This window comes from Brienomyrus brachyistius, chromosome 25 (assembly GCF_023856365.1).
Source record: "Brienomyrus brachyistius isolate T26 chromosome 25, BBRACH_0.4, whole genome shotgun sequence".
Taxonomy (NCBI): Eukaryota; Metazoa; Chordata; class Actinopteri; order Osteoglossiformes; family Mormyridae; genus Brienomyrus; species Brienomyrus brachyistius.
The window spans coordinates 8,468,046-8,491,138 of record NC_064557.1 but is presented as its reverse complement, the minus strand read 5'-3'; the positions used below and the strand labels follow the sequence as shown (position 1 = coordinate 8,491,138).

General features: G+C 44.6%; 2 protein-coding genes and 1 non-coding gene across 7 annotated transcripts in view; 2 read left to right on the top strand and 1 right to left on the bottom strand.

The window, feature by feature from the left end:
• Positions 1-6,348: 6,348 nt before the first annotated feature.
• Positions 6,349-11,726, top strand: lrpap1 (low density lipoprotein receptor-related protein associated protein 1). Its single transcript, XM_048995699.1, has 8 exons — positions 6,349-6,651; positions 7,397-7,541; positions 8,409-8,539; positions 9,350-9,470; positions 9,703-9,858; positions 10,372-10,454; positions 10,540-10,716; positions 10,804-11,726. The coding sequence occupies exons 1-8, from the start codon at positions 6,487-6,489 to the stop codon at positions 10,870-10,872; spliced, it is 1,047 nt and encodes a 348-aa protein (XP_048851656.1). The 5' UTR covers positions 6,349-6,486; the 3' UTR covers positions 10,873-11,726.
• Positions 11,727-12,547: 821 nt separating this feature from the next.
• The window catches only part of dok7b (docking protein 7b), a 28,745-nt gene continuing 18,199 nt past the window's right edge, over positions 12,548-23,093 (bottom strand). The window contains exons 8-15 of one of the 5 annotated variants that reach the window (XM_048995679.1): positions 22,306-22,380; positions 20,985-21,033; positions 18,863-18,951; positions 18,190-18,259; positions 17,464-17,520; positions 15,870-15,947; positions 14,869-15,057; positions 12,548-14,101 (exon numbers count right to left, since the gene is read on the bottom strand). In XM_048995679.1, coding sequence (XP_048851636.1) covers positions 13,965-14,101; positions 14,869-15,057; positions 15,870-15,947; positions 17,464-17,520; positions 18,190-18,259; positions 18,863-18,951; positions 20,985-21,033; positions 22,306-22,380 — 744 coding nt within the window. In that variant the 3' untranslated portion in view covers positions 12,548-13,964. The remainder of the gene's footprint in view (positions 14,102-14,868; positions 15,058-15,869; positions 15,948-17,463; positions 17,521-18,189; positions 18,260-18,862; positions 18,952-20,984; positions 21,034-22,305; positions 22,381-23,093) is intronic. The other 4 variants (XM_048995680.1, XM_048995682.1, XM_048995681.1 and 1 more) reach the window with 4 other exon arrangements.
• On the top strand, positions 20,305-20,376 carry trnaa-cgc (transfer RNA alanine (anticodon CGC)). The gene has a single exon. It is a non-coding gene; the product is annotated as a tRNA-Ala (tRNA).

The following is a 23,093-nucleotide window of genomic DNA, read 5'->3' as shown; positions in this document are numbered from 1 at the left end:
GCTATTTGCCTTGACTGCTTTTCATTACATTTTCTTGTTTAATGTCTCAGGCAGAGACGGAATAATCTCTGCACTTCTGGGGACATTTTGAAATGAAACCACTCTGGGACGAGCTCCTCTCCTGACCTGCCCTGACCTTAAACCTCCGTCTGTTTCTCGTACGACTCCCAAATGTAGCTTTCAATCTCCTCCTTTATATTATTTGCTGATTTTAGGTGACATGGACAACAAATATTCTTTACCCCCCCCCCCCACCCCACTGCTCAGATGATGATCATGTGTTCGTTGTAGTGACTGTGCAATTTCCCCACTGATGCACTCGTCGCGTTATTCCTCATTTTGTTCCTGAAGTACTGTATTTTCGAGAGGCATTTAAGCATTTATCCAGCATGTGGTTACTGTGCAGTTGCCGCATGCAATGTGGTTTAAAAGCACAGAGGAGAATCATTTTTTAATTGAAAGTGAAACATATTTAGGTTTGATATCAAAATTGATAGCTGTTAGCATTGATAAGCAGTTAGCGGATGGATGATGGATGGATGGATGGATGGATGGATGGATGGATGGATGGATGGATGGATGGATGGATGGATGGATGGATGGATGGATGGATTAAAAGTTTATTTGGAACAAAGACAATATATGAATATGTTTATCCCTTTAAAATTTATTTACAAGAAAATTGACATAAACAATAACGGTTGACTTTAAATTGGTGAATTCGGAGATCGGAGTGCAAGTTTGACTAAATCAATACGATATAGCTAATCAGCTGGATAAACAAAGTGTTTAAAAATAATATATTAGCCCTCGTAATGGTGTGTGAGGGTGATAGTGCTTTGGGAAGGGTTGGTGCCCAATCCTGGGTTGTTTCCTGCTTTGCACCTGTAGTATCCAGGACAGGCTCCGGACCCCCCCAGACCCTGAATAAGACAAGTGGGTACAGAAAATGGATGGGATGGATGGATGGATGGATGGATGGATATTAGGCCCCGTCCCAGTTTTCTGTTTTAAACATGTTTTTCTCTTTTAACTAGCCTGAAGTTAATCTCCTTCCCCGAAAGTCTCAAGCTGTCAGTGCTTAGCGGAGAAGGCATAAGAGCGCAGTCCTTTCTGTCAAAATGTGCCCACTAACCACAAGTGAATTTACGGGGGAAAGTACCTGCCTTTCCAAAATGGAAAAGTTTGCAATGGAAAAAAAAGCACTTCGGTTTTAGCGCTCAGTATTTGTGGCCTGGGGGAGCATCTCCGGAGTGCAAGGTTCAGATCCCACCCCTTGCTGTGTGTACGTGGAGTTTCCACTTTCTGTCCAGGTTGGACAGGTTCTATCCAGGTACTCCGGTTTCCTCCCATACTGTAAAAGTCTGCATTCAGATTAACTGTTGTCTTTAAATTCCCTTTGTGTGAGAGGATGCCCTGTGATGGACTGTCCAGGATATACCCTGCCCTTTCAGAGACAGGCTCCAGGCTGTCCATGGTCCTGTATTAGATAAGCAGCTAGAATATAGGATATATAAATAATCCAATTCAGTAGTTCTTTAGAGTATATTCATTTCTGTCGAGGTCTGTGTGCCTTCCATTTAAAAGTTAAAAAGTGGCAAAATTTCTATAAGCGCACGTTAATGAAAATGTTCCACTGCTCGTTCTTGGAGTATTCTTCATGAAAATTAATATTGATATAGCAGAAAAATCCTTATAAAAAATCCATGTACGACAAATCGGGTGCTATGGTTTTTCATGTTCTTCAAAACTTTTAATTATCTTGTCGACTCCTCAGACGGAGATAAGGAGGTGAGGCGACATCCTGGAGGTTGATTTTTAACAGTGGGGGGCTTTTCTGTCTCTACCGTCTGCCATCGAGTGTCTTTTTAATTTGCCAGCCGGTCGATAAAGATGCATCCGATCGACGCTCGATTCGGCTCCGAATGGCCGGCGAGTGACGTCTGGCTTTAAATGAGATATGCCAGCCAGCTCACGCAGCCCTGGATAACACCGGGAATGACAGTATGCATTATCAAGACTGCACCTTTGATTGAAAGAGAGCCCTTTGGTCTATTATGTGCATTATCTCGTAAAATCAAGGCCTGTTAGAGAGCAGAAAAGCAGCAGTCATTAACAGACAATGTCACTGCAGAGTTACACAATATGCATAATGGACTGAAATATAAAATAACTGGACTGAATGAGCAAAAGATCTTTTTTAACACTCCCTCACCCCCTGAGTCTTTGATATCTAAGCACCTAAAACAGATCAAGCCTTATTTAGGGAAACGAAACATTTACACGCCATTCTGAGCTCAAAGTAGGTTATACAAACATATACCAGCATTGCTCTGATACCTTGTCACATTAAAGCACAGAATTGTTGTTTAGCATACTGCTAACTGGACAAATTTAGAGGGGGTGCTTATTTTTAAACGACAAATGACTTTGAATTTAGTTAACAGGCAGACAGCAAGGGCAGCACATGCAGTAACAACCACCGACACACAATATAGCTCTAGGTAGCTTGGTGTTACTTTGGAGATGAACTCACAAGAGGCACTGGATGGCATTCGACTCGTTAGGTCTGACAGGCAGCTCACCTAATGATCGCGTGGATTCAAATGCTGCAGCAGTGCATCCTGGGAAAGTTAAGCGCTCATTGGCAATTGTAATGAAACTCCCAGCCACCAGCTGTGATTAAAATGCTAAGTGGAAAATCACAAAAAGGCTTTTTTTTATTACTTATTAAAACTAAATAGCTGTTACTGGTTCTAGATTTTCACCCGAGAAATAACATATAAAATTACTGCGTCAATGCATTTTCCGCTTAAAATACTATTACCCCATTTGTCTTCACGTCACATTATGCATTACTTTCTAATGTTTTTTTATATAAATGTATTTTAATAATCTATGCAACTGCTTGATTCCCAGAGGGAAAACTATAACAATATAGAGTGCAGTAATTGCTTGGACTGGTCAGATGCATGGAATACTCCATGAATAAAAGCACATTTTTAAATCAACTGCAGTTTTGCTGTTTCGTTTCCTCTCTGAGTGCCCTAATTGTTTAATTGCCGCATTGCTCTTTGCAACTACCATTATATTTAATCTAACAGGTTAATTTGTAACTTTGCAATTTATAATTGTCTGTGTGCCCTCTTTGGCATATATAGACACCTGTATATGAAAATGAATTGTATTAAATAGAGGTATGTGTGAGAGCTCCAGAAGGTTCTGCAAAGTTCAGATGCAGTTGGTCACATTTACCGGATCCTTCAAATGTTTCAAATTTGTGCTTTTTGAGGACTGTTTGAGGTCTACAGCCTCAGGCAGCCTCTGAAAGCCCAGAGGTGTTATAGCAATTTGTTTCTTGGCTGGTTGCTTTTATGTATCACGGTCTGCAAAATCAAAGCATCCCAGGCTTGTTCTTGCAGAGGAACATTAAGTATGTTATTCTCATGTCTTTCTTCAGACTACTTCAGTATTTGTAAGAAAGGTCATGGTGCTTTAACCTGAACACAATAATTCACGTCAACACAGCTGAAAACCAGCATACAAGAAACCTTTATGCAAAAGATCTTCTCCTATGACTTTTAACTGGGTTGTTCTCTAAAGAAGATATCAAGCATGTGATGAGGTTAATTAAATCACAGCAATTCATCTAGACTAATGAATGGAAGATCCATTCTGTCAATCTCAAATCTCACTAACTTGCCCGATTCATTTCTCCTTTGTGACAAAGTATCTGTCAATAAGATTAAGATTATGTAAATATTATACGGCCACTTCGGGGAGAGAATCTGAAATTTCAGACTTTCTGGGTTTAATCTGCCTCTCGTGGGTTGTAAACACGGCCCATTTTAATGGAAGATATGGAAGGCAGGTTAGATTTCATCGCAGGATTTCCTGTCTCATGAAAAATTGACGGTATTGTCAGGGGTTAAAGGGCAGTGACCCCACAACTGAGGCATAACCATCTGTGTGCATAACAATCCATGGTTCACTATAGGCAGCTCCCCCTTTTGGCAAAAGCAGAGTCCTACAAGGGAGGATTACAATACAATTTAAATGCTAACCGAATTATTTTATTACAGACTTATTTTATTGCTGCTAAACAAAGTTGAAATAAAATGGAAAGAAAAATACAAAAGGTTAATAGTAATCTTCATGCTCAACACACTGCATGAGTAAGGAGTCAGGGTCCCAAATACGCGGGACGAATGGGGTCCGGTCTCTCCTAGTACTCCTCAGGCCTTTGCTGGGAGATGCTCGAGTACCAAGCATGTCCTCCAGCATGTCCTCCTCTGATGTTCTAAGGATCCCACCCTGATTGAGGATCATCCTTCTATTCCTGTACCACAACACCGGCACTGTTCCAGGGGCACGGATAGCCCTGCCTACATGGACTGGTTGGTTCTGCTCCACAGCTAAAATGAAAAGCATGCCACAGGATTGGGCTGCTAGTCCGTCATGCTAACACCCAGATAGCTATGAGATACCTTCAGCCTAAAGCAGGCCCAGTCAGTTATTTTCTGTGGATTGCCAGATCTGTATCAAGAAACCTGAAAGGCACAGTGCCCACTTCCGGCCAGCCTCAAGCAGTGGGACAGTTAACTTCAGTTACCAGCTCAGAAAGACTGAACACTTCTATTTCATATTTCCAGCAGCCACACTGCGTGGACTGACTCGATACAGCCGTTTCCTACAAACGGACTGTGTCCCAAATTTCTTTCATCCTTATCTCTGAATGAAAAATGTCAGCATACAGTCATGTTCTGTACTTCTGTAGAGTGAGGCATTCCGCAGTGAATCACACAAGGCACAGCGCGGAAGCCATATTTAATGGAAAGTAATTAAGTATGAAGAGTCTGGATAAGGTGCACGCGAGACTAGAAAGGAATGTTTAATGCTAAATCACCAAGCTACTTCTGTGAACTGAGTAAAGTATGATGTTGGGGAATTGGGCTCAGCAAAGTAACATCTGACTTTCTCCTGCTTCTGGGAGCGAACAAGGCGGATGAAACGAAACATAAGAAGCATTATTTGTCCAAAAGAAAAACCATTGAACCAATACCCTAAAAATGCAACACTTTAAACTTAGTTAAGGTATCCTACCCTTGGATCAGAAATGGGCCAATTATTATGCAAAACTTACGAACCAGATCTAAAGGTAAATTTACCCCAATTCCCTTCACGTTTTAAATAAGAATTCATCTTTATTAGTCTCCAGAGAGCTGAGATAACTCGAATCTGAAATACATGCTGAGTACTATTATTTGGCTTTTGAAATCTAAACCTTTTGCAAGATTTTCTCTTTTCCTATCAAGGTTGAGTCCTTGTTGATGTTTATAGCTGGCTTTGCACTTGGTTGCCATACTGATGTGTTTAATGTGTTCCTTCTTGGGGAAAGTTACTAATGCATACAATTCAGTGGTTCAAGGTACTGGCTAGCTTCACCCCATGTCATTTTACAAGTCATTATTTTACCATGTTTACTTGGAGTACTTTATTTTAATAGTTTTACAGACATACCATAATTGATTCTATTGACCAAAACTGAATTTCAGCATTTATTTATTATTATTTTTGCAGCGCATAACTACTATTTTCTGGACTGTGAGAAACTGCTAGAGGCCAGTCCGATGTTCACCCTCCTAAACATTAATGGTTAATCTTTCACAGGACGGCGCTGCTATCAGTCCGTTGTACCGGGTCAGAGCAACCGGAAAAATTTTGGGCAAACACTGCGCAGTTTGCCTTTTTTCCTTGAAGCCTCCGTAACTCCTTAAAAAAATTAAAATAAAATAATAAAATAATATATATAAGGAATATTATATATATTATATAATATGTATAAGGAATATTTTAATTTCCGCCTGATCTGCGGATCAACTCCATCACATAAACACTAAACATTTAAATTATGTTTCACCATTATCAATAATGCGATAATATGTGTTTTTCGCACACAATTAACACAATTAATAACAAAGAATAATCATAATAATAATTAATAACAATTTTGATTAATTGTTTAAATGTGTGATTATGTTGGTAACTTGAAAAAATAATGCAACCAAATGCAATTGTAAAACAGACACATATAACTGAATAAAATGCCAAAAAACGGTGAAGGTGACTGTTGGCATTCCCTGTCTCTCTAAACAGCAAGAACGCTCCTTCTATCGTGGGTGCTTCTCATTTGCTCACAGTGTTTCTGCAGTTACCAGGAGACGAGCCTTTTGAGCATTATGGGAATTGCAGTTTAAAAGTAGTTTCTAGTTTTAGATGACGAGCGCCGTGACGCTGCCTAGTAAACTGCATATCCCATAATGCACTAGCCCCCGGTCCTTTAAATTTGTCTTTTGCGTGCCTGTGCACATGACTAGCGTCCGTGCAGCTTTTGGGCTAGCTAGGTGTTGTTCGCGTATGCGATAGTTAGAAGAGAATTGATTTCGTAAACACGTAAAAAAAAACTATCGCTATTTGTTGTACAACATGAAGTTCCAGAGCTTGTGTGTGATGTTACTTAGCTGTTTAAGTTTCAGGGCCCTGGCGAGTAAATATTCCAAGGAAATGAATGACCCTAAACCTACTGATGGCAAAAGCACAGTGGAGTTCAGGATCGCCAAACTGAATCAGGTCTGGGAAAAAGCGCTTCGGGTGAGTAACTTAACGAGATGGCGTGTACATGTGCGACGTTAGGTCCGATCTCGAGTGTTTTAAGCCCCGATTCCAATCTTCCTTCAAAAAATAAAAATGTCAAGCCCCAGCTAGACTTGACTCAGCCCCTGATCTTTTCAATAGCTAGAAACACCCCTGGTCATGCGCAATCAATCACTCAGTGTTGCCATTTGTTTCTATCCATTCGGTGAATTAAAATATCTACAACCCCGTATTACTTGAGCTATTTTGTCATCAATTTTTAGGCCTTACACGAACACTGGAAAACTGAGTAGCAGGTGGACAATAAGCTTTAATTCTCTTGAATGTATGCTATTCTCAACAGTAATATGTGGACTTCAATTTGATTACGTTTATTTTATAATGCGATGAAGTAATTTGTGATCAAGGGGTGATGAGAATGGTTTACAGCCTATTTTTAAATATGCGGTAACGAAGTATGACCCTCTGATGGGGGTGCTGAGTGTCGGAAGCAAAAAACTTATTTTCCCGAAGGAAATGGCTTCTGCTCATACATCCAGACAAAATAGTCAGTACGCAGTATGACATAAAACAATCTCTGTATGAAAACAAATGTGTCATATATTACAGATGACAGATAAATAGCTGGGTGAATGTGGCGATACGTACTACAAATATTGCACTCGAAAGATATTAGACAGATATATATATGTCATGGTTGGCCACCAGGTCGGTATGTCACACCCCGTTCTTTCCCCTCCAGATGCAACTGGATCCAGTTAAACAGGCTGAGCTGCACAGTGACCTAAAGATCCAGGAGAAGGATGAACTTCGCTGGAAGAAGATGAAGGCTGAGGGCTTGGATGAGGACGGGGAGAAGGAGGCCAAGCTGCGACGGAGCTTCAACGGTGAGCGAGCCTCCGGCCACCGTGGTGACGCGATGCCGTGCCTCTTCACATATAAAGGGACCCTGACCTATAACCTTGCTAAGTGTTTAGGGCCTTATTTAAAAAAAAAAAAAAAACTAAATTATTGCTGCTGTAAGTATAGCCTTGGCTTACTCATGTGCTTTTTTAAATTTAGTAAATGTTTGGATGAATATCTTAAAGAACTCAATTCAGTTTCTAGACCTAACCATTGCTTACCATAGGAAAGCTGCGAGTTATTCTCAGCGTAAAAAAAGATGAAATTCAGATCTTAAAAGGTTAATTTGGAAAATAATTTTGTAGGGTGACTTCTAAATGTCATGTTCTGTTTATCAAGCTAAAATAATTAAAATACTCTAAAACTGCAAAGTGTCTGTTTTATTGGCTTTAATTTCCTAATTGGATTCTGAAGGTTAAGATTTATGTTTTTCCCTAGAAAAATGTGCGTAGGGGTGTTGTGTGGTCGCTGGTTCAAGCCCAGCCTAAGATGAGTAGTCGTGTGTCTGTAAGCCCTTGAGCAAGGCCCTAACCCCCCCCCCAGTTGAATGGGCACCACAAGCTGGCTGTCCTGTCACTGTGCCCCCCCAGGCCTGCTCTCACCTGCATGGAGAGCAAGATGGGCCAAAGAAACAGAGAATTTCCCCACAGGGGAGTTCATCAATGAAGCATCTCTCTTCTATTCTATTCTACTCCAAATTCTCTTGTGAAGTATGAGCTTGTATCCTTTATAGGGTGCTTGTAGTACTGACATCTTGAATGAAAGGATGGTGCATCTTTAACGAGTTTTGTTTTCAATTTTGTGGCAAAGCTAACAGCACCTTACTGTTGCCTTGTTTCTCTCGCCCTCAGTTATTTTAGCCAAGTACGGCATGGATGGCAAAAAGGACACCCGACCATTAGAAAGCAATAACCTTAAAGATCACGAAACCAAGGAGGGAGATTTGTTTGATGACCCCAGGCTGGACAAACTCTGGAACAAGGTGAGGGAACGATTATAAAATTGATGCTCCATTTTCAGTAATGAGAACTGGAGGCCTGTCGTAATGGATGGTGGTGATGCTTAAATGGTTCCCAGCAGAGCGAAATGGTGGGGTTGATGCACCGTCGATTTGTCTCTCCGATGGTGTTGATGGGTTTTCTTCCGTAACTTTCCATAGGCAACTAGACGTTGAGAATGACCAAGGAAATGAGGTCCTTTTGAACATCTGTTTGTCTTTGTAAATGGTCAATCGTTTCTGTGAGGGAAAAGTCCAGGGTTCGGAATACTAGCCTTGCTGGGTTTGGTTTAGCTAATTTTTTTCACACCAGCTAGATGTTAACTGTTGACTGCTGTTCAGGAACCACACTTCATGTCTGTACAGGTCTGATGTGGTGTTAGTACTGGTTTATATACTTAAAATTAATTGTAATGGAAGCCCAGTAAAGTCCCCTACTTGTTTAATTGGCAGATAAGCAGCTGGCATTAAATACCACTTAGTTTTGGGCTTGGTAGCCCGTCCCGTCAAGCAAAAGTGAAGACTCAGTTTTATGGTGTTCACACAGTAATTTGTTTGTAATCATTTTAAAACATTTTGGACTTTTAACTATAAATTAAACATGAAAAGATCAGAAGAACATAGTGAGAGAAGGGAATGGAAATTAATTAGACCTTAAAATTCAGTAGAAAGTGTAGGCAGTGTGTTAGTTTGTCTTGTATGCATGTTTTAAAAGGATATACACCATTCATGTGGTGGTACAAGTGAAGAGGAATGACTTCAGATACTGTGTCTGAAGCCCCTTTCACCTTGTAGGCCAAGTCTTCTGGAAAGTTCTCAGAGGAGGAGCTCCTGAGTCTACGGCGGGAGTTTGAGCACCACAAGGAGAAGGTCCAGGACTACAACATCCTCATGGACACCGTCAGCAGGACTGAGGGTGAGCGCTCCCTCCGAGGTTCCCACTCCTCCCGTCCTCTGGTTTTTAGATGTGCCCATTACAGATCGATTTCCTGCATCCTTCACTGGGGACCTGCAGGGTTTCTGCAGGGTCTTTGTTGTCACTATATTGCCAGTTCCTGCTCCCCAAGCCTTCTGGGAAATGGCAATCGTGCATCGGGTCGACCCCTGTTTAATATCAAGATTAAGGCTGATATGTCGTCCCCCTTCAGAAATCCACAAGAACGTCATCACCCCCTTGGAAGGGGAAGTCAAGGAGCACGCTCTCCATCAGAAGCACCAGGACCTCAAGGAGAAGATGCGGAACCTCAACCAAGGTTTTGAACGACTGCGCAAGCTGAGTCACGAGGGATTCAGCACGGATAGTGGTGAGCGGTCTGAGTCTCACATTCCTGGGTTGATAATCTGCGGGAAGCCAGCTGTCCATCCAATGAAATCGGTTATTAAAAACTTAAATTCTGTCCCTGAACAACTATTCCATGTTTTTCATCCCAAACCTAGTTTGAAGGGCTAATTATTTAAATACAGGTGTATATGACTTTGTGTATTATGTATTTATGGCAGTTTCTAGTCCATGTCATTTTTGAACCCACAATAGGACTATTGTTTGGGCAGCTTCCTCAAAGGATTCGTTGGTTGTTAGCCATGATGGACGTGACATTTTGCAACAGACTCGAAAATGTGCCTGTTATTAGTCAAACGCAAAAACAAGTGGCAGCCCGATTGGCAGCAGATGACTCACGGTTATTTCTTTGCTGTGTGAAAACCGGCACTGGACGGTAAAAATGTACTAAAGTTTTTCAGTTAGACAGGGCATGGAGGCTTCTGACCTCTTGAGATTTGACCATGTGGTAATTGCGCTCCTCACTTTTGATCTTTAGAGTTTAAGGAACCAAGAGTTATTGAGCTGTGGGAGATGGCAAGGACAGCCAACCTCAGCAGTGATGAACTGGATTCCCTCAAGGTGTGTTTCCCTTTTAAAATGAGTGTGTAAGAAGGTTCCTCGAGGTCACCTTGAAAGGTGACCGTTGTTTCTCTACGCCCTACAGGAAGAGCTGAAACACTTTGAGACCAAGGTGGAGAAACACCAACACTACCAGGAGCAGCTAGAGCTGTCCCACCAGAAGCTGAAACATGTGGAGTCCCTGGGGGACAAGGAGCACATCTCAAGGACCAAGGAGAAGTACAACAACCTGGCGGAGAAGACCCGGGAGATGAGCTACAAGGTGGGGCATGCAGCCCTTTTCCTAAATGTGTAAAACCATTGTGAGGAATTGTTCTGAAGGCATTTTTATGGGATCTTGTCTTTTTAGATGAAGAAACACCTACAGGATCTCACCAGTAAGATCTCACGCAATGGATTCAACCATAATGAGCTCTGAGGGTGCGTGGATGCACCCGAGTGAACTGGCTTCCTGCTCCTGAGACCTTATCGACAGGGTCTACATTGCAGTTCTTCCCTCTCAACACACCATGGTACGGTTTAAAACACTTTTTGGACCATAGGATATAGAGATTTGTGTAATCAAAACACGAGAAATTGAAAGCACTTATTTTATAATGACCAATTCATGTTATTATTGAATATTTTCGCTCGAATGTTGCAGCATTAGTGAATTTCAGTTCAGATGGTTTTGTGCTTTTGCCTGTATATTTCGCTTACAGTCTTGACCCTGCTTCACATGAGTGCCATTGTGGTTTGAAGGGTTTGGCTGGGGTGACCCAATCGTGTCTCACGTACAGCTGAGTAGGAGGGGGATGTTGGGATAGGTGGGTTTGCTGGGGAAAACCCAACAAGTCAGCCAATCAGATGTGGCTTTACCTGTATCCTGCATTCAGTGTTATCCCAGCATTAGGTCCAATGAAAGTAAGAGGTTAGCAGTTACAGCATCCAGATACAGACTGGCTGTGTGTGTGTGTGTGTGTGTGTGTGTGTGTGTGTTTGTTGGGGGGGGGTTGTCTAAATTAGTTGTCGTATGTGTCTGTATATTGGCTATATATTGGTGAAAGTGTGTGTCGTCGGGCACAGCAACTGACGGACTGATCGGGGCCTCCTGGGGATTGGCTGCCAGCACCAGCACTGACATTTGGTTAAAGACAGATTTGTATTGTATGCATTTATACTTGTGTAACTCTGTCTTTTTATGAAGGAACATAATGTGAGAGAAGCGAGGCAAAACTTGTATCTAGCCTACTAATCAATCACCTTGAATAAAGGTTATTTTACATCTGGTTATACCCTGTGTCTTGGCCTAGAACCTGAACAAACTATACTGCAATGTCTTCAGTTCAGACTACTACAAATCGAACATCTTCTTGCAGACTTTTGAGAGTAATTGTATGCTAAACTTGCTTTTCTAAGGGTAAGCAAAGGTATAAAAGGGCATAGCATCTTCCCCCCAGTCCTCAAGAGCAGTGTTTCTCAACCCAGTATTCCGGGAACTCCAGACAGTCCAGGTTTTTGCTTCCCCTCAGCTCCCAGTGCGCCTGTACCAGGTATTCGACGTTCCTAATTGGCTGGGAGCTGGGAGGGAGCAAAAACGTGGACTGTCGGGAATTCACCGAGGACTGAGTTGGGAAACACTGCTCAAGAGGGGCACAGAAGTCCAGGTTTTCCTGAATTGGATCGTCTGCCTGTGATCAGAGGGTTGTCAGTTCAAATCCTGCAACTGGGCAGGTGCTTACATCACCGGGCCCATGTTTGTTTGTTCGGTCTTTGTATATCGCGGATTTTCACCTATCGCTCATGGGTCTGGAACGCATCTTCCGCGATAGGTGGGGGATCACTGTATACCTGTTTGCCTTCCCGTGGAACCAACCTCTGCAGTCCACTGGGCAGTCGGTGTTTTAGAGCATGAATGTGAGGGACAATGGTAGCCACTTCAGCTGAATACGTGGAGGATACAACCATGCAAGTCTGCAGCTGGTTCCTGTGCAGAAACACTAAGTGGAATTCTGGTTAGTGCATGAAAAGGCCACTGACTGGAGCAGAAAGATGGTGTGCGGCTCCAACACGTCGCCGAGAGCACCGACGGACAAAAGTCACACCTGAACAGGTAAGGTGCCTGAATTTATTAGAAATACAAAGTTAAATCTATGCGTTTGAAAAAGATCCCTTCCAGAGTGTTCACATTACATAAAATCCTTATATGTACAACTTTGAGATGCGCGTTACCCACACGGCGAGGATATTTACAGGTCGTGTGGAGCAGCCGGGAGCCGAAGGCGAGAAATGGGGAAAGTAAAGAGCGTCTTCCTGCATCTTCACCTGTCTGCAAGCCAGGAGTTCCGGCAGAACTCCATTTCTACTCTACCAGCCTAAACATACAACACACCATCGTAAGACAAACACACTCCATATACCAAGAATAACTTCCTCCTCAGGGCCAGAGAGGATCAAATAATGCTACAAAATTAGGAAAGATCGTACATTATTCTTATCACTCTAAAATCGTTTTGCATGATTGAGGTCTCCTATTCATTTTCTGCAAGGGAAATATACCCAACTGTAAAGATAAGACGGTAGATTTGGGGTTAGAGCTGTCCGAAGATTATTTTTTATGTGTCCCCCATGGCGAAGAACCAGCCATTAGCATAGTTGCAGGACGGAAGTTAGCACCAGAAACTATGAAATTCCGACGCGGCCAGTTTCGCGTCCGTCTGGGAGGTCGAACGTCCAGCTCTCGGCAGGACGATTTCACTCGAGCTTCAGGCCGCGTTTTGCACCAAGCCGTTCCAGAGCTGAGGAGGAGCATCGAAGCGTAACACTGAATAGGATTGGTCTTATCACACGCATGCACGTTACGCATCAGGACGTTGCGGGAATCGAGTGAAGACGTAGAGGGAGTGCCGGCAAGTGCAACGCTACAAACCAGGGCTGGACTGGCTCGAGATTTTTCCTGGTAGACCAATGGAACATGTCCCCCCCCCCACCCCATGAACAATATTTAATGTAAGGGACCTGAAAGTTCAGGGCCAATTTTGAATCTCAGTCCAACCCGGCTACAAACTCGCTTGAAAGCCACCACCCGTGAAGCACATATGATGCATAACCACGATCTGAATATCACGTAGATAACTAAATACAGGAAGTGGCATAACAGACCCAAAAAAAAAACCCCAAATGCATCACAAAAAGGTTTCACAGGAGTGTTGCCTCCCGTGGCGCCGAGCCAGTCCCCAGGAGGCCGACAGAGCCCCAAGGGGGGGGGGGGCACGTGGCAGTGAGGACAGGGAAAGAGATGGGGAGTCTGTGTGCGTCGTGTCCAGAAAAAGGCTGAATGTGGAAGGAAAGAAAAAGGAATACAAATGAACTGCGACAGCTCCCGTAATGGGGGGGGGGGGGTTGGTGGTCATTTTCTCAGACATCAGGTCTGGACTTGGTTACTCCATGCATGGAGCGTGTGCTTCTGCTGCCGGGGAGGAAAAGGAAGACTGAGAAATGGCGCCGCGGGGATTCAGTCCGCTTGACAGGTCACTGCGGCGCCCCCTTCTTCCTCTGCTCCAGCTGCTGCAGACGCTCCTCTCTGCACTGGGCATGCTGGGAGCCCACTTTGTGGGCCGTCTCCGTGGCAGCGATGTCAATCAGGGCGTACTTTGTGGATCCTCCTCCTGACGCGGGAGAAAAACAACAACAAGAGCGTCATCGTCTCCTACCTTGCACCCTAAAAATATCAGCCGACTACGGAAGATGAACATCCCGGTACCGACACATGCAAATCCCTGAATCTTCTTATTTATAGAGCACTGGATATGCAAAAAGGTGTGGGTTTGAGTCCCATGACCGGTAAAGTAATCACAGCGCCAATGGGCACCTGAACCCAACTGCCCCAGAGGTGCTGGAAGCTGGGTGACCCGGCTGTCTGACCCCAAGCCTGTCCTCACTCTAGACAATAGCATCTGCTGTAAACGTCAAATGGCCATTATATCTAGTAACCAATTGAGAATGGTACTAAAGCATTAGGAAATACCAACTTCAGCTGTAGTACTAATGCTACGCATCGCTTACAAATGACATTAGGGTGCATTTTCTGATAAATTACATCAGGCATAAATCTCCCTGTGTAGGCAAGCAATTACATTAACGAGCTGTTTTGAGCCGACTTTGAACACAATTCACCGTAGCCCTCAGCTGTCAACATGGCCGCAGAAAACCGCGAGTATAGGTTCACTGTTCTGTTTCCTAGCAAAGTCAGCCTACGAGGCAACTGCCCCCGTCCCCCCTCCCACTCAGCACCCCACCCCGCCACTTCAGCACAGTGTGGCGATTAGCAGCATGCTAAGAGTGTGCGGTCGGGCCGAAGCGCAGAGATGGCCGTGCAGAGCGGGATCGCTGGCAAGCCGTGCGCACACCGGGCTTAGGGAGGGAGTGCTCTTACTACGTCCGCGCAGATGTGCGCCGTTACCTCGGACCGCAGAGCCAGGCTCCTGCAGCTCCAGCTCCATGTAGTGGAGCTGCTTCTTGGACGCGGGGCTGATGGGAATGTTGACGTAGGTCGGCCCGCTCCCACGCGGCCTTTCGGGCAGTCTCGCTACCGCCACGTCCCCGAGGAAGGCCAATGTGCTGCCTGGCGAGGGACAAACCAGCATCGGCACCATCGAGCCAGCCATCGGGGCACAGGGGAAGACCGGAAAAACGCGAGGAACCTTCAGGGATTAATTTCAGCAGCTCGGGCAGCAACCTGACAAGTCTCGAGTCTGGCACGAAGTCCGTCTCTGCGGCTTTAGTTTAATAGGCTTACAGAAGTTCTGGCCAATAGAGTTTATCAAAACAGAAATGCAGAATGGATTCAACAAACCCGGATTTCTTCAGTAAATATAACACTGCCGGTCTATAGTGATTTTCAGCTAATTTTCGAAAAGCATCTTTCCCAACCTGCAGGCCCCAATGCACTTGCTAATAATCAACCATTAGCCATTTGCAGGGCGGCATGGTGGTGCAGTGGTTAGCACTGTTGCCTCTGGGACCCGGGTTCGAGTCTCCGCCTGGGTCACATGTGTGCGGAGTTTGCATGTTCTCCCCATGTCGTCGTGGGCTTTCCTCCGGGTACTCCGGTTTCCCCCCACAGTCCAAAGACATGCTGAGGCTAATTGGAGTTACTAAATTGCCCGTAGGTATGCATGTGTGAGTGAATGGTGTGTGAGTGTGCCCTGTGATGGGCTGGCCCCCCATCCTGGGTTGTTCCCTGCCTCGTGCCCAATGCTTCCGGGATAGGCTCCGGACCCCCCGCGACCCAGTAGGATAAGCGGTTTGGAAAATGGATGGATGGATGGATGGATGGATGGATGGATGGATAGCCATTTGCAGATGAAGCTGGTCTTCCAGCGTCAACTATGTCAACTATGTGGTTTCATTGAGATGACAACGTGGGATACTAACCACACTCTGCTGGATTCACACCCCCCCTCCTGGGTGCATCGACAGTGGAAGCCATCAGCTCATAGCCTCCTTTGGGATCTAAAAGGAACAGAAACTAGCAATGAGCGTCCCGTGAGGGACTGGACGATGGAACAAGAAGCCACCCAAACAACTGCCCCGGATGACATATTCAGTCACGTGATCCTAAACGCACCTGTTATCTGATTAGTCACACTTCAAAGTACACATGCAACACTGCGCGAGAAGAAGGCGCACTGCAACAAGAAATGGTCAACTGCCAGACCAACTGTAAATGATCAACCGAGGGCAACCATCGCCCCGAAAAGAAGACTGTGGAATCCCTTTGTAGGATCTGGAATGATCCGCAGGTTGTCTCGATTCACTGTGGTGGTTAGTCCAGCTCAGTTCATTTTGACTTCATGTCCTCAGGAACCTCAACTGAGCATTTGTGACGACGTCATCAAATGTTATAAAAAAAAAAAAACAAAATAAAACAATGATACACACTATACTGAAAGCAGTCGAGTTAAGTAAGCAATTAACATTCCATAACCTTGTAGCCGTGTATAAAAAGAGGCAGGCAGGACCCGTTGCCCCTTATTTTGGCATTTTTTAGCATGCCAAGAAGACGTGATGTTTCACAAGGATCGACATCAGCACAGAGGCGTAACGAAAGGATAGCGCCATCTAGGGCTCGGTATGGAAATGAGCACATGCTCCTTACTCAGCACTGTCTATACATTTGCTTAAGATGCAAGGATGAAGAGGCCAGCGTCATAGGTTGGCTGCAAATATCAAGGTACGAAGATACGAAAACGGAGCCTAGTCAACTGCAGCCCATGGATAATTACAGAGAGATGCTATGGTTGGTTTGTATTGCATTGCATCATGTCCTTACTTTCAAACAGAACAGGCAGAGGTCTAAAGAGCAGGGGGGGGTCTGATCAGATAAGCCATCCTTCTAGAAGAAACAGACGTGCACATGTTGGTCTGTGCCAAAAGCAGCCTACAGGCTTGAAAGTTATTTCCTGCGGTGAGGCATCCTGGCGGTTCTGCTATGCTGGGATGCAACTTTCCTGATTCTACTTAAACCCTTGGAAGACAAAGTAAACACCAATAAATGCGAAGCCAGCCTGAGCGGTCGTGTTCATCCCACAGTCAAGCATTTCTAACCTGGTGGGTGTGGTGTCATGTAGGGCGAAGACCCCCCCCTTTTCACCAGGCACCAGTGGTCACAAGCCTGTTCATACTGACAGCAATGTCATCCTTGACCGTGAAATCTGAACTGGTGCTTCTGTGGGACTCCAAAGTCATACCAAAACTAAATAAAATAAAAAAGTTTATAAAGGCATCAAATCCCTCCGAAAGATCTCCAGATGCTTTTAGAATCTAAGCAAGATATCTTCATGTAAGTGGATTGTCTCAAAACCATATGACCATTTTTCCAGTCACACGCATGCGGTTATAATACCTATCGGACCAAACAAATGGCGTGAGGCTGAAGCCAACATCCGGTTGCCATGGTGCCAGCTGCAAACACCAGCCGCAACTCGCCAGCAATTGGCTCGTCCTTCATATTGTACGACTGTCTTACCAGAAGCTTGCCTGTGAGCCTTCACCATGGCGGAGGAGCCCATCGAAGACACTGCTCCTGTCGGGATGAGGACAGCATCGTTACTGTAGACAGACCTCTAAGCCCCGACAGCCCGCATGCTCCCGCTGTCTCCCCACGCGCTGCCCGGGCACGCTCACTGACACGACGAGGCGGGTGAGGCCTCTTTATGCAGCACACGTCGTGACAACCGCGGCGAATCAATTATATTTTCTGCACGACTCCCAGCTCGATGATCGATGCGACAATGCAGTCATTCGCAGTGTTCCATCAGAGCTCAAACAGGGATTTCTGGCCTTATTTAACAGCACGCAGAGCTCCCCATTACTGAAGGACAACTAAAACAAATAATTCAGACGGTGGTTAATGATTCTCAATTAGCTGGTAGTGAAGAAAATAAATCTAAAATAAGTACAGATATTGTACATAAGAAGAATTCCTTCGGGGGAAGGGTCTTCTGATTGAAGTTGGTCATACATTTATATATGTTTTGTTATATATGACCAATAAAAGCTAGTTCTCTGGTGGTCTCCATATATGGTCTGAGAAGCTCAGCTACCAATTAGTGAAACCAGGCCAAACCGGTCTGGAGGTGCCTCTCCAACCCCCACAAATCCGGCACGACACACGAGTCACACCAGAACGACCCATCAGGTCAGAGGTCAGCCTCACGTATTCAGAGAGGCACTCTAATGAGGCAGTCCTTACCTTCAGAGTCGGCGTACAGTCTCTGCTGACCACAGCTGCCCATCAGTTCATAGCTGCTTCGCTCATCAACCTGAAAGACAGCAGGCGATGGGAGAGAGGGGCTTTGCTCTGATTGGCTGCTCCCTAAACCGCTCGCCCAATACGATCACTATTTATGCTAACTTATACAAAGGCATTTCATATTTGTCTATCCTATTGACCGTATATTCCAGCCATAGCTCCCAGTTGCCGACTTTGAAGAGGTCAGGGAATAATTGATCCAGTATTGAGGTCTCAAGATTATTCCATCTTTTATTCAATAATTATCATAAACTACGGCATATAATACTGTTCTGGCCCTATTTCTTGCACAAGCTAATTTGTTGCAAAACATTCCGCATGATTGTCAGAGCACATCTGCATACACACCCAGTCGTACAGGTGAAATATGATTACTGTAAGTCTGAAATCATCACAGACTCATGAATAAAGGACTCAAGTAATGATCAGTCTGTCCCAATACCCACCAAATTAATTCCTGAGTTTAAGAAGCTGACAGCCTTGGGGTAAAAAGGGCCGCTACCCTTGACTGTAGACATTATTGTTACATATTATCGGGTCTCATGCAACTGCTCATTAGACGAGTCTTCAAATAAATTTGCAATAAGCAGTTTTCCGAACTATTAAAAATTACCTCGGAGGGCTTCTCCACTCCCCGCCGTTCCATAGCTTCATAGGCCACGCCTCCTTTGCCCTTATCCTCCTTCTTCGTTGACTTTTTGTCTAGATGACAGAAGGCGGAGCTTGTCATAGGATGTTCGTGACATCACAATACCCATAAATCCTTCAACAAAGCTCTGACTGCCATCTTCAATCAAACATTAGCATTAAAATCCCAAAAGACCTGCAATGGTTCAGGGCATGGAGGGAAGTCCTAGCAACGTGTCACCTGCTAATACAGTGAAACACTGACAGTGAAACACTGTCTTGCCCACTGGAAGGTTACACTGCAAGGCAGGAAATATAATCACTGATTCACAACACGCACATGGAATTAAACTAAAACACTGCATGAGACTTATGTTGGAAGGTTGTTGGTGCAAATCCCCGGGTTGGCAGAGAGATCCCACCATTGGGCCCTAGAGCAAAGCCCTTAACCCCAAATAGCTCCAGGGACTCAATCTGCTTTCAGAGAAAAATATTTCTTCAGACTAAAGCATCTGCTAAAATAAAAAAAATGCATTGGACTGGCCAGAGACCAAGATTTATTATTTTACCATGTGTCGCATCCCCTGGAAAAAGGAGGTATTTTTTGGATCTTCATAAAGGAGAAAACAGGTGCCCCCAGGCTAGGGGAACATTAGTGTATGGAGCAGTGATCTGACAAAATAAGAATATGGAATGAAAAACTCAGTGTAGAGACAGTGGCTCAGAGACTGAGGACCCAGGCAGGCTGGGGGAGCAGGAGAAGGAGACCCCTTGGCATCTCAGCAGCCTGGAGAACCTGAAATGCTGCAGCATCTGGATCCACAGCCGTAATGCACTTGACAATCGCCATCCACCTTGTACGACAGGGGTAGGTGTGGAAGGTCACCCTGATCCTAGACTGCCGGTATCCAGCAGGTTCTCGCCTCCTGTCAGGTTTCTGATGAACTGCACCTGATCTCAGGCAGATAGTAACTCATCAGCTGGGATAGAAATCCTGCCAGGTACCGGCACTCCAGGGTCAGGGCTGCCTACCCCTGTTATAGAGCATAACGTGTCTGCGCATCATTGTCCTAGCATGTGTGTGTCACCGCATGCTGCCATTAATCTGTTGCAGGGGCGTTAGCCGTAGACTCCCATTTGTAATCATGTGGCATCAAGGCTCTGCCAGTTTTTGAAATAAACATCACTGCAAAAAAACAATGAATGACCCAAAAAAGTGTTCCCCAGCACCTCCCCCCATCCAGAATAAAATTGCGTCAGTCTGAAGGCAACTGCTGGACTTCTGGCATTTGGCCTACAGACACATCAAAGGAATGAAAAAAGACTTTCGCCATATAAAGGCGTTTCACCATCTAAACAGGGCAGGAGTGAAAGAAACCGGACCCGCTGTGAGCCGCCCATTCTCCACCATCGTGACTCACGCCCACAGGGGATGTAGCTCAGTGGTAGAGCGCATGCTTCGCATGTATGAGGTCCTGGGTTCAATCCCCAGCATCTCCACTCTTTCTTCATCCAAGGATCAGCAGAGAGACTCCACTTTGGACCCCTGAGGAAGGTCCTCAACCTCAGTCACTCCAGGGATTGTCTGATTCTGCTTTCTTAAAAATATGCACATTGACTAAGCAATTTTGTAATGATTGCTGCTGGACAGTGATGGTATAGACAACAATGTGCAGTTAGACTGGGAGGCTCCTCTGTTTTCCATGTGCTTGTTTTTAAACCTTGACTGAACCGTGCAAGACTTCTAATGTACCAGAAATTCTGTACGTGTGCAAATGGAAAAAAGTTTCAATTGAATTCTAGACAAAGCATTAGTTAGCTCCAATGGATGACATGTTTCGTTTAACCTCAGCACCCACCACACCGAGTCAACACAACCAACACAGAATATACAGGCCTGTTATGATACTCAACCCTGGTCCTGGAGCGCCGGAATCCTACCTGGTCTTTGATGAACCACCCCAGATCTCAGGCAGATAGGAAATCATCAAGTTGGGCAGAAAACCTGATGGATACCGGCACCTGCCTACTCCAGCTCTAGATACCAGCATGCACGCCATCACAAACCAGTACAGGCGGTCCTACACAGAACCCTTCATAGGACGTACCTGATCCGGCTGGGACGGACAGGACTCCTGGATGCGGGAGAGTTGTTCCCTAAATGGCAGAGAGAGCAGAGCGTCAACTGATTAGCGTGGGACTGAAACATCCTGATTAAATGTACCTGCAAACCCAAGGCACTGCAAATAAGCTTTGCTCCGGAACAATGTACGAGCCAATATAAGTGACAGAAAATTTCAGAGATAAAATGCAATATTTTTAAAAAGGTACCACATTTTTAAAGTTTAATTTGTGCATTTTGTAGAGCAGGAATGGGTGAGCACACTTCGGAAAGGACACGGAGTCCACACAATTTTTGTTCTGGCCCAAGGATTAATCAAATTATGTTTACTTATGGATAAAACCAGCCGGTTTATTTGCCACTCTGAATAACCTACTGATTGGAACATTTTCCTAAGAGCAACTCATTTCACCCGACAAAATTCAGTAATGCAACAAAATACAACAGACCCCGTGGCCCTTCCAATGCATGGCTGCCCACCTCTAGTGCCAATTCAAAAAACTAAATAAAACACGTTCTTGGCATTACGGCCACTCACCAAACAATATTATAATTACCGGGAGCCATTCAACCACTGATTTGCCTCCCTTTGCCGAAAATTGCAGGGTGAAGAGGAAAACGCTGGGTTAAAAAAAGGAAATAAAAAACAGGCACGCAGGTGGACACCTGTGGAATCCTGAGAAGCCCATGGCTCTGGGTCCTACTGTTCTTGAGATGGACTTGGTTTAAAAAAAATGCAGCTTAGGTCTTTAGATGAAAACCGAGGCCCACTTCAATCACGTAAAAAAAACAAGCATTTAATGTAAAGGTCTTGTGGAGTTTTAGAGGACATTGTGGAACCTCGAAAAGGTCAAAACGCCAAGCACCGTCTTCTGCTCCAGGACCCACCGTAAAATGTAAGCCCCTGAAAATACAATGCCTTCTGACATCACATCACAAGGTCTGCCCCACAATAGCTCTCATTGTTTGGGGGGGGGGGGGTAGGCTTTACCTCCCAACAGCTTAGGACAGAAAGCCAGGTCCCTGAAACCTCCAAACGCAGATCCACAAGTATCACACTGCTTAAAAGTAAAAGCGATACACAAGCAGCGTGAAGAACCCCCTGAGCCAATCCAAACAAACCTAAAAATTAGTCCACCAATAGGAAGCCAGCTGTCAATTTCATTAATCATGCCGGGACCTTTAGACTGCATCAATCAATGTGGAAGGTAAACAAGAGCAGATGATAACATCAAAACGATAAAAATACTGTATGTTTTTTTTGTTAAGCAATAAGCAGAAAACGTTTTCACTCGCACAGTTCTTACCTGCTTACCACATTTTTTCATTGCTGAGTAGCACTGCTCATGGGTAATGTAGTTTAGATTAAATGAATGATTGCACTGGATGGAAAAAAAAAAGGTTTTTGGGTTTTAAGACACAGGAATTTCAAACGGCACGTTTCATACTGATGGCCTGCAGTTAATATGGTACAGCAGGGAATCACATAAACCATCTACCACCGAGTGTCCCTCACGTAACTCCACAAGCTATCCATAATATACTGTACCAGTCAAAAGCTAGTTCAAATCCCTGGTTGGCAGAGTGATCCCACCGTTGGGGCCCTTGAGTAAGACCCTTAACCCCAATTGCCCCAGGGACTGGCTGATCCTACAGTCTCATAAGAACATAAGAAATTTACAAATGAGAGGAGACCATTCGGCCCATCAAGCTCGTTTGGGGAGAACTTAGTTAATAGCTCAGAGATGTTAAAATCTTATCTAGCTCTGATTTAAAGGAACCCAGGGTTTAACTAGCTTGAGCTACACTAGCAGGAAGACTATTCCATACTGGTCTCCTCTACACCAGTTCCATGAGGTGGCCTCCTGAGATGCTTTTCCAGCTGTCTTGAAGGAGGTCCCACATATGGACTCATTGGCTGCTTTTCCTTCACTCTCTGGTCCAAAACCATATCGAGTGTGTTTAGGTCAGGTGGGCGGGTCATGTGATGCGACACCATCACTCTCCTTTGTGTTGATTGGCAAATCCAGACTTTTGACTGGTGCTGTATGTCCAATAGTTAACGCTATATGAAGACACGACTGAAAACATGTGG